This window comes from Nymphalis io, chromosome 18, assembly GCF_905147045.1.
Source record: "Nymphalis io chromosome 18, ilAglIoxx1.1, whole genome shotgun sequence".
Classification (NCBI taxonomy): Eukaryota; Metazoa; Arthropoda; class Insecta; order Lepidoptera; family Nymphalidae; genus Nymphalis; species Nymphalis io.
The window spans coordinates 8,012,035-8,026,198 of NC_065905.1; the positions used below are offsets into that span (position 1 = coordinate 8,012,035).

Genomic DNA, 14,164 nt, shown 5'->3' on the forward strand with positions numbered 1-14,164 from the left:
ATTACAGACAGGGACCTGGCATCAATTTTTATGGTTGGCTGCGCTGCCGGTACGCGGCCGGTTGTGATACCAATATCTACGCGCACATGTCAGTCGGACTTTCAATTAAAATAAATTTAAATTAAATTGATTATTTGATTATTTAAAAAAAATACTTAGTAGTAGCTTAAAACTAATTGTTAATTTTCAAAAACGGACCGCATGTTAAATATATTTAATGTGTCAGGGACAAAATCAAATATTTCCGAAACTTGTAAACAATAAATGTATAATGTAAGAGTGAAAATATACCTTAAATAGAATAATAGATTAACCAATCACACGCTTACTTAGTTCTTCCTGATTATCATATCATATCAATCCCAGGAAGTGTGACCGCGGTCGCTATTATAAGTCTGAGGGTTTATCAGTAATTTGATTCGAAGAAAACACTGATAAAAAATTTCAAGTGGATTTAAATAAACTCCAGTCGAATGTGCGTTTGAGCGATGCAGCGCTGCGATTGGTGTCACTTTGTTGTTACACGTTATGCGACACGAAAATCAAAGATTGTATTTAATTAACAAGTAAATAAGCAAAAAGTAAGGAAATCTTTTAAATATTTTCTAATATAGTAAAGATTAATGTACTGTCACTTATGAATATTGAATGTCATTTTTTTAAATTACGAGTAAAAAATATAACTCACCTTGTCAGTGATGCCGAGCAACTTCCGCAATTGTGACAGAAAAGTGCCCATGATGAGGTTAACGGGCGGCGTGTATACCCGCTCCTGACATTCCTCCGGCGTGGGGTTGCCGAAGACCACTCCCCCCCACTTAGGTGACATAAAGGCTTGCACCGGTGGTGAAATTTCATTCTCTGTGCAGAACGGCGAAACGTCTGTTACTATTAAAGGTTACCCAGTGTATACTCACTATAGTTGACCTCGGTAATGCCAACAATTGACTTCTCCATATTGAGCTTCTTTTTTTTTATAGAGTAATAAGACGGACGAGCATATGGGCCACCTGACAGTAAGTGGTCACCAACGCCCATAGACAATGGCATTGTAAGAAATGTTAACCATCGTTTACATCGCCAATGCGCCACCAACCTTGGGAACTAAGATGTTATGTCCCTTGTGCCCGTAATTACACTGACTCACTCACCCTTCAAACGGTGCTGTTTTGCGGTAGAACTTCTGATGAGTGGGTGGGACCTACCCAGATGAGCTTGCACAAAGCTCTCCCACCAGTTCAAATAAAAGTAGATCCTTCTCTTCGAGTCGCGATCGTATAGTCACCCAGTGGATCCGCCGGAGCCGCCAGTGCATAACGTACCGTCGTGCAGCACGAGCGGCGCGCGGTGGCAGGGCGCGACGTAGAGCGCCAGGTTGAGCGTGGGCCACTCCGACACGTGCGTGGCGGCGCGGCCCTCCAGGCGCGTCAGCAGCAGCGGCAGGCGCGCGCGCCGCACCGCCCACGCCGCCGCGCCCGCCGCCCGCACCTTTTTTTTTTTTTTTTTTATATTTGCCGGGAGGGCAAATGACTCTACTCCACCTGATGGTAAGTGGGAGTAGAGTCCAAACGCGACGACGGCCAGTACAGACGGGAAAAACGTTCTGCACTAGCCACCTTCGCCTTGCCGGCCCGCAAAGATGCCTCTTCACGCCTCGTTTGAAGGAACCCGGGTTGTAAGAGGAGCGGAACACGTGAGCTGGTAAGGAATTCCATTTTTTGGAAGTGCGACAAAGAAAGGAGTTGCCAAATTTCTTTGTTCGCGATGGAATTGATGCCACAGTTAGGCGGTGACATCGAGAACCAGCTCGCTTGGACTTAAGAAGGAAGGGGGAAGCAGGAAACCTGCCGCCGGCCGGCCGTTAGCACGACGCGCTGATCTTTCTCGACTCGACCGGCTCACGAAATGTAGGAGTGCGCACGCGAGCGCGTACACGGGTGCCCTTTTCATTCCCTCACTCTAGTAATCCGATGGACCGGCACCGACCCGTCCTAACCGGCTGAACGTTACCCAGCCAGCCAGTCTAACTATGTAATGCTACTGAGTATTTTAGTTTAGAACCTTGGACTCTTAAACTGGTAAACATAAAAGCCAGTCCTTGGAGCATCGGTACTCCGTTTAGTCAAAATTAATAATTTACTACTTTGAAAAATATTAGAGAAAAAGAGTAGGAAAATATATGTACGTGACGTTCGATTATTTATCATACAATATATTCTTATTTATATATAACAATACTTATGTGGGACTGGCAGATTACAGCCCGGAACACGACGTTACCTTGACCGCCAAGCGCGTATGAAATAAGCATGCTCACCCAAATTTAAGCATGCGATCTTCCGCTAGGATCAAAATGTGCTCCGCAAGTTGGGCAAGTTCTTATCAACGAGTTCGTATATTAAAAATAATATATTATTAAACAAATTAATAATTCAATGTGATTAGGGGCGTACCTCGGTAGCTTCGAAATCAAAGTCCAGCAGATGAAGCCACTGGGACTTGAGTGTGAAATTGTGCAAATCGGACAGTTCGTCGACGAAGGAGCCGATGTAGTCTGTAACATGTTACTATTTATCGATCAGTGAGCTGTACAGTCACGATTAATACTTAATTAATTAATTAATGCTTGTGTCGATTTTATTCTACACAATTAATATTATTTATTTGACGAGCCGGTTGGCGTGGTTGGTAGATACTTGCCTTTTCACGCCGAAGGTTGTTCGATTCGATTTGGTTCGATTCCTACCCAGAACAGACATTTGTGTGCATGACCATGTCTGTTTGTCCTGAGTCTGGGTGTAATTATCTATATAAGTATGTATTTACAAAAGAATAGTATATTTAGTACATCAGTTGTCTGGTTTCCATAATACAAGCTCTGCTTAATTTGGGATCAGGTGGCCGTGTGTGAAAAATGTCCCAGGATATTATTATTGCCATTTCTTCCTTATAGGTGAGTGGGCTAGTGTAACTACAGGCAAGAGACATAACATCTTAGTTCCCAAGGTTGGTGGCACAGTAGTGTAAGGAATAGTTAATATTTCTTACATCGCCATTTTCTATGGTAGTGACCTTGACAAAAGGTGGCTCATTTGCTCGTCCATTTTCCTAGATCATAAAAAAAAACAAGTGCACTCCCTATATCCTAGATATTCTACCGCAAAACAACAGTAATTGGTATTGTTGTGTACCGGTTTGAAGGGTGAGTGAGCCAGTGTTTTAATGACATTTTAGTTGGGACGTTGGGAACGTTGGTGGTGCATTGGCGAGGTACGGAATGGTTAATATTTCTTTCATCGCCAATGTCTGCGGGCGGCACTTACCATCTCATTTTATAAAATTAAAGGCACGAGGGACATAACATCTTAGTTCCCAAAGTTGATGGCGCATTGGTGATGTAAGCGATGGTTAACATTTCTTACAATGCCATTGTCTATGAGCGTTGGTGACCACTTAACATCAGGTGGCCAATATGCGTGTCCGCCTTCTTATTCTACAAAAAAAAAATCCTCTTACATCAAATTATCCATATCTTTAATTGTTTATCAATATATATTTCCAGATTTTTTATGACTTATATAATATTTTTGCATGCTGTTTTGCATTCAAAATAGTAGGATACAATTATTTTATTCTTATTTAATGTGTTCATGTACATATATACCTCACCTAATTTATTGTATCCAATTTTGGGAGCGAAATAAAAAAAATTAAAAAGAAATCCAAAACAATATAAAAGATTTCAGACGAAGGACCAACACATACTAATAAAAAAAAATCTAGTATTTAACGCACTTTTTTAAAGAATTACTAACATTCCTATTCACCCCTCCAATCAAGCGTACGGCTTGTGTTTGTAGTGGGGATGACAATAGCCCCGCCCCAGGACTTGGGAACAAACCTTCGACTTTTACATGGGTAGTCTGTACACCATTGCGCTATTGAATAACCATTTGGGTCACGCATAAATAATCTATTATTTAGAATAGAGAATGATTTACTTCAAGTCATATATCAATCCTTATGTTTCTAAATTCACCATTGTTTTAATCAAAGTCAAAATTCTTTATTCAATATAGAAGCTTTACACTTACTTATTGATTGTCATAAATCCGGTTCGGAAATAAACACATCAGACCTGAGAAAAACCGTCGAAAGAAACTCAGCGACATTTTTTTTTCTACATCTCATACTTTACAATCACACGTAATTTACAACAAAAGATTTGTATTGTTGTTTTTATTCGAAATTCCCTGGAGGCGATCGTTTCATTCCCAAGGTGTGCATATAAATATATTTAATATGTAAATATATTCACTTGTCTAGTATTGCGAGGATGTATTTATTATTTAATATTGCCAATGGATTGGCCATATAATAATAATAATATCCTGGGACATTTTTCACACACGGCCATCTGATCCCAAATTAAGCTTGTACAAAGTTTGTGCTATGGAAACCAGACAACTGATATACTACATATACTACTTTTCTTTTGTAAATACATACTTATATAGATAACTACACCCAGACTCAGGACAAACAGACATGTTCATGCACACAAATGTCTGTCCTGGGTGGAAATCGAAACCACAATCTTCGACGTGAAAGGCAAGTATCTACCAACCACGACAACCGGCTCAAAGCCATGGCCTTGCCCTTTGAATAAATAAACAAAAAAACTTTACCTTCAATTGCGTCTCGAGGATTGAAGTTCACTTTCATCTGCTGTGGATTCGGATGCACCACAGACAGCACCACGTGGTAGCCGGGTCCGCTCGGGAACCGAATCTGTCTTGCGGCGTCCGCTACCTCCGACCTTGCGCCGATGAGTACTGATGGCTCGTATATCCACTTTTCCAGAGCTTGGATGATGGTTGAACATGCTGAAAAGTTACTTAAATAAATAGGTACGTTTATTGTTTTTACACGACAGCCCAAAAAAGGAGTGTAATGTTTTCAGGATTTTTATATGTATGTGAGTTATTATTCCAGCATAGCCTTGAAATGTTAGAATAGGTTTTTATGTATGGAATATCGTTCGAATCGTTACATTTTTAGTAACACAGATCATAAATAATTAAAAAAACACAATATCGCCGCAGTTTAGGTCTTACAAAAGTGAAAAAAAAGTCTTAAATAATTAAATAATTTATTTTAAGAAGTGGACAGCGGAATAAATCTGCCATTTGCATTGTCTGAATTAAATAAATACCACTTCTATAGAACCATTTCTTATTTTGACGGGCCGGTTAGCGTGGTTGGTAGATAGTTGCCTTTCACGCCGAAGGTTGTGGGTTCGATTCCCACCCAGGACAGACATTTATGTGCATGAACATGTCTGTTTGTCCTGACTGGGTATAATTATCTATATAAGTATGATATTTACAGAGGAAAAGTAGTATATGTAGTATATCAATTGTCTAGTTTCCATAGCACAAGCTTTCAATCAATCAATCAACAGCCAATCGTTGTCCACTGCTGAACATAGGCCTCTCCCAAGGTGCGCCAAAGCTCCCTGTCCTCCGCCTTCCGCATCCAGTTGGTGCCCGCCACCTTCTTAAGGTCGTCGGTCCACCTGGCTGGAGGGCGCCCTACGCTGCGCTTGCCGATTCGCGGTCTCCACTCTAGGACTCGTCTGCTCCAACGGCCATCGGTCCTACGACATACGTGACCAGCCCACTGCCACTTCAGCCTGCTAATTTTGCAAGCTATGTCGGTGACTCCGGTTCTTTTCCGGATAATCTCATTTCTGATCTTATCCTTCTAAGATACTCCGAGCATAGCTCGCTCCATAGCACGCTGAGCGACTTTGAATTTGTGGACTAGTCCCGCAGTTAGTGTCCACGTTTCGGCACCGTATGTCATGGCAGGTAAGACGCATTGGTTGAAGACTTTCGTCTTCAAACATTGCGGTATAGACGACTTGAGGACTTGACGAAGGTTGCCAAATGCTGCCCATCCCAAGCGAATTCTTCGATCGGCTTCCTTCTCGAAGTTGTTCCTACCGACTTGTATTATCTGTCCTAGGTAGGTATATTCACTAACAACTTCGAGAGGTTTCCCCTCGACGTATATCGGTCCCGGCACGACATGCCTATTGAACATGACCTTGGTCTTGTCCAAGTTCATACCGAGACCGACACACCGGGAAGACTCGCCTAGGCTACGCAGCATTTCGGTGAGTTGTTCCAGCGACTCTGCTATGATGACGATATCGTCGGCAAATCGAAGGTGTGAAATGTACTCGCCGTTTACATTGACTCCATACCTAGTCCAATCCAGCGTTTTGAAAACGTCTTCCAACGCGTTGGTGAACAGTTTCGGGGATATTACATCCCCCTGTCTCACCCCTTTGCGCAGTTGGATCGCCTTCGTCTTACAGTCCTGGATGTGGACAGTCATTGTAGCGGCGTTGTACAGACATCTCAGTACCTCGATATATCTCCAATCGATATGACATCTCTGCAATGAGTCGAGCACTGCCCAGGTTTCGATGGAGTCGAAGGCTTTCTCGTAGTCCACAAATGCCATACACAGCGGCTGATTGTACTCTTCGGTCTTCTGCACAATCTGCCGAACAGTATGGATGTGGTCCACGGTGCTGTAGCCTGATCGAAAGCCAGCTTGCTCTGGGGGCTGGAACTCGTCAAGTCGTCTGGCGAGACGGTTCGTGACGCCTCTTGAGAACAGCTTATACACGTGACTCAGGAGGGAGATTGGTCTGTAGTTTTTCAAGAGGGTTTTATCACCTTTCTTGAAAAACAGTACCACCTCACTCCCGCTCCACGTTTCCGGGGTCTTGCCATGTTGGATGACGGAATTAAAGAGGCTTGCTAGCTCTTTCAGGACCGGAGTCCCGCCTGCCTTAAGCAACTCTGTTGTGATTCCGTCATCTCCCGGAGCTTTGTTGTTTTTAAGCTGTTCTAGAGCCGCCCTAATCTCTCCTTGGTCAACGACCGGGAGCTCCTCGGAGTAATGGCGCATAAGAGGGGCGCGCTGGTCATCAATACTGATTCCCACGGGTTTATCCGATCTTGAAGAGAACAACTGCCCATAAAACCTCTCTACTTCTCCGACAATCTCAGGCCTAGAGGTAACGACCCCAGTTTCAGTTTTAAGTTTTGTCAGACGCGGCCTCCCAAACTTGCGAGCGAACACTTTCGATCCCCGATTTTGCTCAATCGCAGCCTTGATGGCACGGGTATTGGAGCGTCGGAGATAGCGTCGCGTCAGCGTTTTTATTGTTCGGTTTAAGGCCTTATCTGACAAAAACGATGGTAGTTCTCGTCGTTTTCTCATGAGCTCGAGTGTCTCAGCAGAGAGTTTTGGTGCGTTGTCTCTTCTCTGTTACGGAAAACACTTGCGGGATGTGTTTTGCAGTATTTTAACCAGCGTGTCGGTTCTCTCATCAATGTTGCTTATGGTTTCCAACGCGGTGAATTGATTTTGAAGTTCCATTTGGAACTTTTCGGAGCCTTGAGCAGCTTGGAGCATGGTAGGTCGGAGAGTAGATCTCATCATTCTCGATCTTTCGGCTTTTAAGTTGATATTTAGAGTGCCTCGAACCAAGCGGTGATCACTTCCGGTATTAAACCTGTTGATCACTGAAACATCTCTAAATATGTCTTTGCTAATGCCTTTTATTCGAAATGATAAAGTCTATCTCGTTCCTTGTCACGTTATCGGGGCTTCGCCAGGTCCACCTCCTCTGAGGCTTCTTTTGAAAGAAAGTATTCATCAAAAAAAGCCCCTGCGCTTCGAGAAAGTTTACCAGCATTTGTCCCCTGTGATTTCTGCAGCCCAAGCCGTAAGGTCCGACTTTCGATTCACCGCTATCTTGTACTCCCACTTTAGCATTAAAGTCTCCCATAACAACATTGTAGTGGGCCTTCGAGGTGTCGTTGAGGGCCTTTGCGATGTCCTCGTACATCGCTTCGACCACATCATCAGAGTATGTCGAAGTTGGCGCATATACCTGTACGACCTTCAGGGAGTACCTGTCGGAAAGTTTTAGGACAAGGTACGCAACCCGGTTCGACACACTACTGATTTCCACAATGCTGCTAATGAGATCCTTTTTGACTAGAAAACCGACACCACCCTGGGAGAGGTTATCACCTTCGCGGAAGTAGAGTAAGTTACCGGACTCTAGAGTTATCGTGTCCTCCCCTTGTCTTCGGACTTCAGATAACCCCAGTATATGCCAGTTTATATGACTTAACTCTACTTCTAATTCGGCGAGGTGATGGTCCAGCCTCATCGAGCGTCCATTATACGTTGCCATGTTCAGTCGTTTTATACGGTAGCCTGCCGTGAACCGGTGATTCTTAGCACCCCCTGCCCTGCCGATACCGCGACCGCTACCTTGGTCGGGCCTAGCGGGCTTGCCGGTAACTGGGGGCCTTTTTTTGGGCGCATCTGCCATTAAGGGAGGGGTTTGCCCATACTCGCCGCGCTGGGCAAGCGTGTTGGCGAGCGCAGTAGGGGGGTAAGATGTTTATGGGAGGGGGGACGCTGCTGCCCATCCCCCCTTTTCCCCGTCCCTCAGTCGCCTCTTACGACACCCACGGGATGAGATTGGGGGAGTACTATTCTAAGCCGGTACTCCACGGCATACAAGCTTTGTGCAAGCTTCGTACAAGCTTAATTTGGGATCAGATGGCTGTGTGTGAATAATGTTCCACGATATTATTTATTATTATTGCCAATGCGCTAGCAATCATAGCACAAGATATGATGAAGCTTAAATAAGATGTTATGTTACTTCTACTTAAAATTACACTAACCCTCTATTCGAAGCTTTAAGTAAATTTAATGGAAAAAAACCAAAAACCTGATTAATTTAGTGATATTTACCCGGATGAAACTTATTATCTTTATTTATATAAGATTAATTTTAATGCAAAATGGCTTGAGAACTTGTAAAGGAGATAAGAAAAATATAATAAAAAATATAAGCTTGGTTTTTAGATACGTTTTTAATTCGAATATAGCCTGAGAATATTTCAAATAATCTTATAAAACATATTTATGTATTTGGGCATTATCGCAGGGATCAAGGCTCTATTGTCTCTATATACAAGGCTAATGTCGCGGAAACATAAGTTTCGCCGACAATCTCGTTCTACCCAGATAAATGGCTATGGCCGGCACTATATATAATATAATATTGTTTCATTTTTTATAGAAAAGGTAGGTGAACAAGCATATTCAATTCACTTGATGGTAAGTGGTCATCAACGCCCATAGACATTGATATTGTAGGAAATGTTAACCATCTTTTACATCGCCAATGCGCCACCAACCTTAGCAACTAAGATGCTATGTCCCTTGTGCCTGTAATTACACTGGCTTACTCACCCTTCAAACTGGAACACAACAATACCAAGTTTTCCTGTTTTGCGGTAGAATATATGATTCGAGTGGGTGGTACCTACCTAGACGAGCTTGCACAAAGCCATACCACCAGGAAAATGTCATTAACCTTAGATAAATGTATATTACCTTTAACATCTCTGAAGAACGCCACTCGCTCGTTCCCGACCCACACATCTTGGTATAAAGGTTTTCTTTGGACAACATAAAACGTGTTATGTTTCTTTATATCGAAAGCTGCGCCAATATCTTCTAACGCCTCCTGTTCATCGGCCACCGAATCCAGTAAGTGTTGTAATTTACTCGGTATAACCTGCTTCCTGATTTTGAGCTTTATCACGTCTGGAATAAAGTTGAAATAGAACTATTAGAACAGCTATCATGGGGCAGCCGTCAAGGAGTTCCGGCAGCACTGCTAGAAGACCACATTTAAATACATTATGTAAGTTATGTTTGCAAACGAATATCTATTTCTTGTTCCTACAAATTTAGTAAACATATTTAGGCTTTAAATAAATTATATAAAGATATATAAAATATATAATAGATAGTTAAAACAAACCATAATTGTATAATATATAAAATTTCCTCTAATTCCTGTAGTGCTTTCTTTATCTGGCGTGTATCCACGCTACTTGAGCGCAAAATATTCCGAATTCCTGTAGTGCTATTCTGTAAGAACTAACTTCATTACCCACCCGTCAAATGACAACCGACTTATGTTTAATATACTATTTTGCCGCGTGTATTCTTGAAATGTTATATTTATAATGGTCAATATCGCTTATAACTTTTAACGACTATTTTGAATTTCGTTTGTTCTTACAGAATAAACCTCGAAATTTATGGATGGTGTGATTATATTTTTTTGTAACTAAAGAAAACAAATAAATAAATATATAATAAAATAGATAAATATATAGAGTTTCGTAAATTAAAGAGACAAGGGAGTGGAGAGTAGCGGAGAAGAGGGGACATGAAGGCATACGAGAGCGTCACGCCGTTTCCCGTCACGGCATACGAGTCGAGTCCCCCGAAGACGCGCCGATGAAAAACCTCTTAAATTGATACCACATGTGTCCACCTCGCTTTGCCTATCCAACTTGCTTCTCAAGAGAAGTAAAAGTAGTATATGTAGTATATCAGTTTCCATAGTACAAGCTCTGCTTAGTTTGGGATCAGATGGCCGTGACTGAATAATGTCCCAAGATATTATTTATTATTATTGCCTTTATCATTGAGCAGCACATTTAAAAAAAAAACAATGTTACCTGATTCTCGAAACGCCCTCTCGATCTGCCTTGCGACTTCTTGTGCGGTCTCGTCGTCGTTGGCTAGAACTGTCAGCTCCGTTGTTATGTAATGCGAATCGGTGTCGAATGCGTTTATCTTATCGTACGGTAACGCGACCCTGAAATATTGAAACAAGTTTAAACCTGTATTCCTGCTCATAATATTAACATAGAAATAAATTTCGTTTCTCTTTCATTTCAATAAGTATTTTATTAATTATTGTTTCATAGAAATTTGGTACATAAAAGTAATTGAAAATTAAAATTTTCGACCGTAATAAATTCATTCGTTTATATAAAGTAATAACCCCTAACATACACACAAACGCAACTAAAAAATGCTTGAAATTATTTTATATAAAAAAAAATTTAACGTTATTTTTTCAACTAATTGCATTTTAAATTGCGCAGTTAAAAAAGTTACAAACTAATTGTATGTTGTTTTATTTCGTTATCTATAAGAAGGACATCGTGTCTCGCTTCTCAAATAATGGTTTGCATACAAAAAGCGATACCCTCGTGACTTCGTTTATAATTCATTCATTACATTATCAAATTAAAGTTCAAGTTTGTTTCGCGTATGTTTAGTTTTTTTATTTACAATTTTGGTGCAAATATTTATCTTATACATATTTTTTATAGAATTGGTAGACGGACGTGCAAATGGGTCACCTGATGGTCAGCACCACCCATATAGACATTGGCACTTGAAAAAAATATTAAGTATCTCCTTTACATCGCTATTGCACCAACAAGTTTGAGAACTAGATAATACATCCCTAGTGCAGTAGTTACACTGGGTAACTCACCCTTCAAACCGGAAAACAACAACACTAAATATTTGTTTAGAAGAGTAAGTGCTACTTCCCCAGAAAGGTTTGCACCAAGCCCTACCACCAAGTAAGTATGTAATGCTAGGATTATTTAAACTTTTAAATAACCTGTATACTTCTGTAGTTTTCCACCAAAGCGGCAGGCCGATGATGATGAGCACGCCTACGAAGGAGGCACTCGCCCACATGCGATTCGCTTCTGAAAAATTAATGGTAATATTTTACCTTCATTTTTTTTGTATTTATGTGATTTCTCTGTATTACAAACAAACTATGCGTTTGTATCTCATAATAAAATAGTGTTTTTATTAAAGTTATTAATATTTTAAGTACAAATTGTTTTCATTACAAGAAATATGATGTACACTATGCTTAATATAATATTTATGAAACTTCTATTCGACTGGTATGGTAACAGCCTGTGAATGTCCCACTGCTGGGCTAAGGCCTCCTCTCCCTTTTTGAGGAGACGGTTTGGAGCTTATTTCACCACGCTGCTCCAATGCGGGTTGGTGAAATACACACATGCACGTTGAAAAGCATGAGATGAATTATAATTACAAATTAAGCTCATGAATAACTTCAGTAGTGCTAGCCCGGGTTTGAATCCACGATCATCGGTTAAGAGTCACGCGTTCTTATCACTGGGCCATTCGACTGGATAATAACAATTGGATTGACAATAAGGGACATAATATCAAGTGGTCCTGTTGCTGGTAGTCTTCCTAGAATTCATTAAAAAAAAATTAATGGCCAAAATTAGTTCAGATTGAGGATCATCATTTGCTAGTTATATTTTTGTATCTTCTAGTTATCTTGATGTTAACGATATTGCCTGGCGAGTTCATTACAAGTCTATAAAGTCTTCAACGTGCCAGTGATGTATTTCATTAATTACTCGTGTTCTCAATAGAAGTGTTTATTGATTGTACTGCGTTTTAAGACAACATGCGTCACGGTCTGATATTACAGACGCCTCGCAGTTTAATAAACACTTGTCATTGTCCATTGCCCATGCAGGAAAGGAAACGTATACGTTAGACGTTCGGTTCAGATTTCAGTGTTTCATGGCGCCGATAGTATTACGCAATTAGACTACTTAGTTAGTACTTAAGTACATAAAGGATGAATTTTCAAATTATAGTTTGACAATTTTGAGATAGTTAAAACTGTGTGCGAATATAGATTAACATAACGCTCAAAATGTTTCAAATCAAATTAAATTTGTAAGTTTTTTGTACTTGATAGTTACAAAAATGTACGAGTTAATTTACCATAATTAATTTTAAGAAATTAATAATCTCTAGTAATATATTTAAGTTAATTTTGATACATATTTTTATATCATCATAGTACATTTGTTATATAATTAAAACATATAGCAATGAATCTGGACTCTAGACATTAACCTATCCTAGGAGCAAAGTTCGAGAAAATCTTCTCCACTTGGATCCAATTAAGAAGAACCCGGTTAAGTGCACTATTTATCTTTCATTGATTATTAAAAACTCTCCTTAATTGAATATGTCATTTAACCTCTGGGTAAGCGATTATGGGCCAATGGGATGGAATGGGAAATGGGCCACCTGATGGTAAGTGGTCACCAAACGCCCTTAGACATTGGCATTGCAAGAAATGTCAACCATCGCTTACATAGCCAATGCGCCACCAACATTGGGAACTAAAATTTTATGTCCCTTGTGCCTGTAACTACACTGGCTCACTCACCATTCAAACCGGAACACAACAATACCAAGTACTGCTGTTTTGCGGTAGAATATCTGATCGGTGGTACCTACCCAGACGAGCTTTCACAAAGCCCTACCACCAGTGCCAAGTGAATGCCAAGAATTACGACTTAAAGTAAGTTTTCCTTTTCGGTAAAATTTGTCAATATTAGAGAACGATCTACTAACACAGATGTAATAACCTCAAGAACTGACATCTTAATAAGATGTCAGCTCTTGAGGTTATTAGGTCTGTTTAACGGTCACTGATCGTGATTACTAGAATGTATATAGTTTCATTAATTCATAGTGTTCTATAAGTGGTCATTGTTCTCAATTACATCTCGGTCCACTACTTAACACCTGACCCTGCAATGATACGTAACACTCAGGTATAATTGATATCTAGGATACCTATGTACTATGTTATATAATAAACAAATTCTTTGGTCTAGTAGCTTGCTTATGAGGCAAAACCATTCAATGTCAAGAAATTCTTAAAAACAGATTCGAGTTTATTGGCCATGTGCACCCTCGTTCCTCAGAAAGCATGATCTTTATCGGAATACGAGAGTAAGGGAATAAAGAGGCACTCTTAACGCACTATAATCTATTCTGCGCTGTTGCCTCGCTCGGTTCAAATTGTTGAAAATCGATCAGAACGCACAGTATAGTTTTTAACTCGAGTTTAAAGCCAAGATATGGAATTGACTTTACTTTACTTAGTCACTAGAAAGTTCTATGACTGCATTTCCTTTTCTAATCATCGAACTTCCTTTGATAACATTAACACGCATGCCCCCCATGTTAAACGATCCCATGAACGATAAGATAAACTTTTACTCATAAAGAGCTTGTAGAATTGCAGCGTGAAACTATTAATAATAACTTTTATTTTAATGAGGAGCGGACGCTTTGAGGACCTTCGCCATTG

At 40.4% G+C, this 14,164-nt stretch overlaps 1 protein-coding gene across 2 annotated transcripts in view; it reads right to left on the minus strand.

Moving 5' to 3' along the window:
* LOC126775398 (GPI transamidase component PIG-S) overlaps positions 1–14,164 on the minus strand; it is a 52,304-nt gene that overhangs the window by 1,570 nt on the left and 36,570 nt on the right. For both annotated transcript variants that reach the window (XM_050497283.1, XM_050497284.1), the window contains exons 2-8: positions 11,612–11,702; positions 10,650–10,789; positions 9,508–9,720; positions 4,689–4,886; positions 2,454–2,554; positions 1,323–1,488; positions 689–861 (exon numbers count right to left, since the gene is read on the minus strand). In XM_050497283.1, the coding sequence (XP_050353240.1) occupies positions 689–861; positions 1,323–1,488; positions 2,454–2,554; positions 4,689–4,886; positions 9,508–9,720; positions 10,650–10,789; positions 11,612–11,702 (1,082 nt within the window). The remainder of the gene's footprint in view (positions 1–688; positions 862–1,322; positions 1,489–2,453; positions 2,555–4,688; positions 4,887–9,507; positions 9,721–10,649; positions 10,790–11,611; positions 11,703–14,164) is intronic.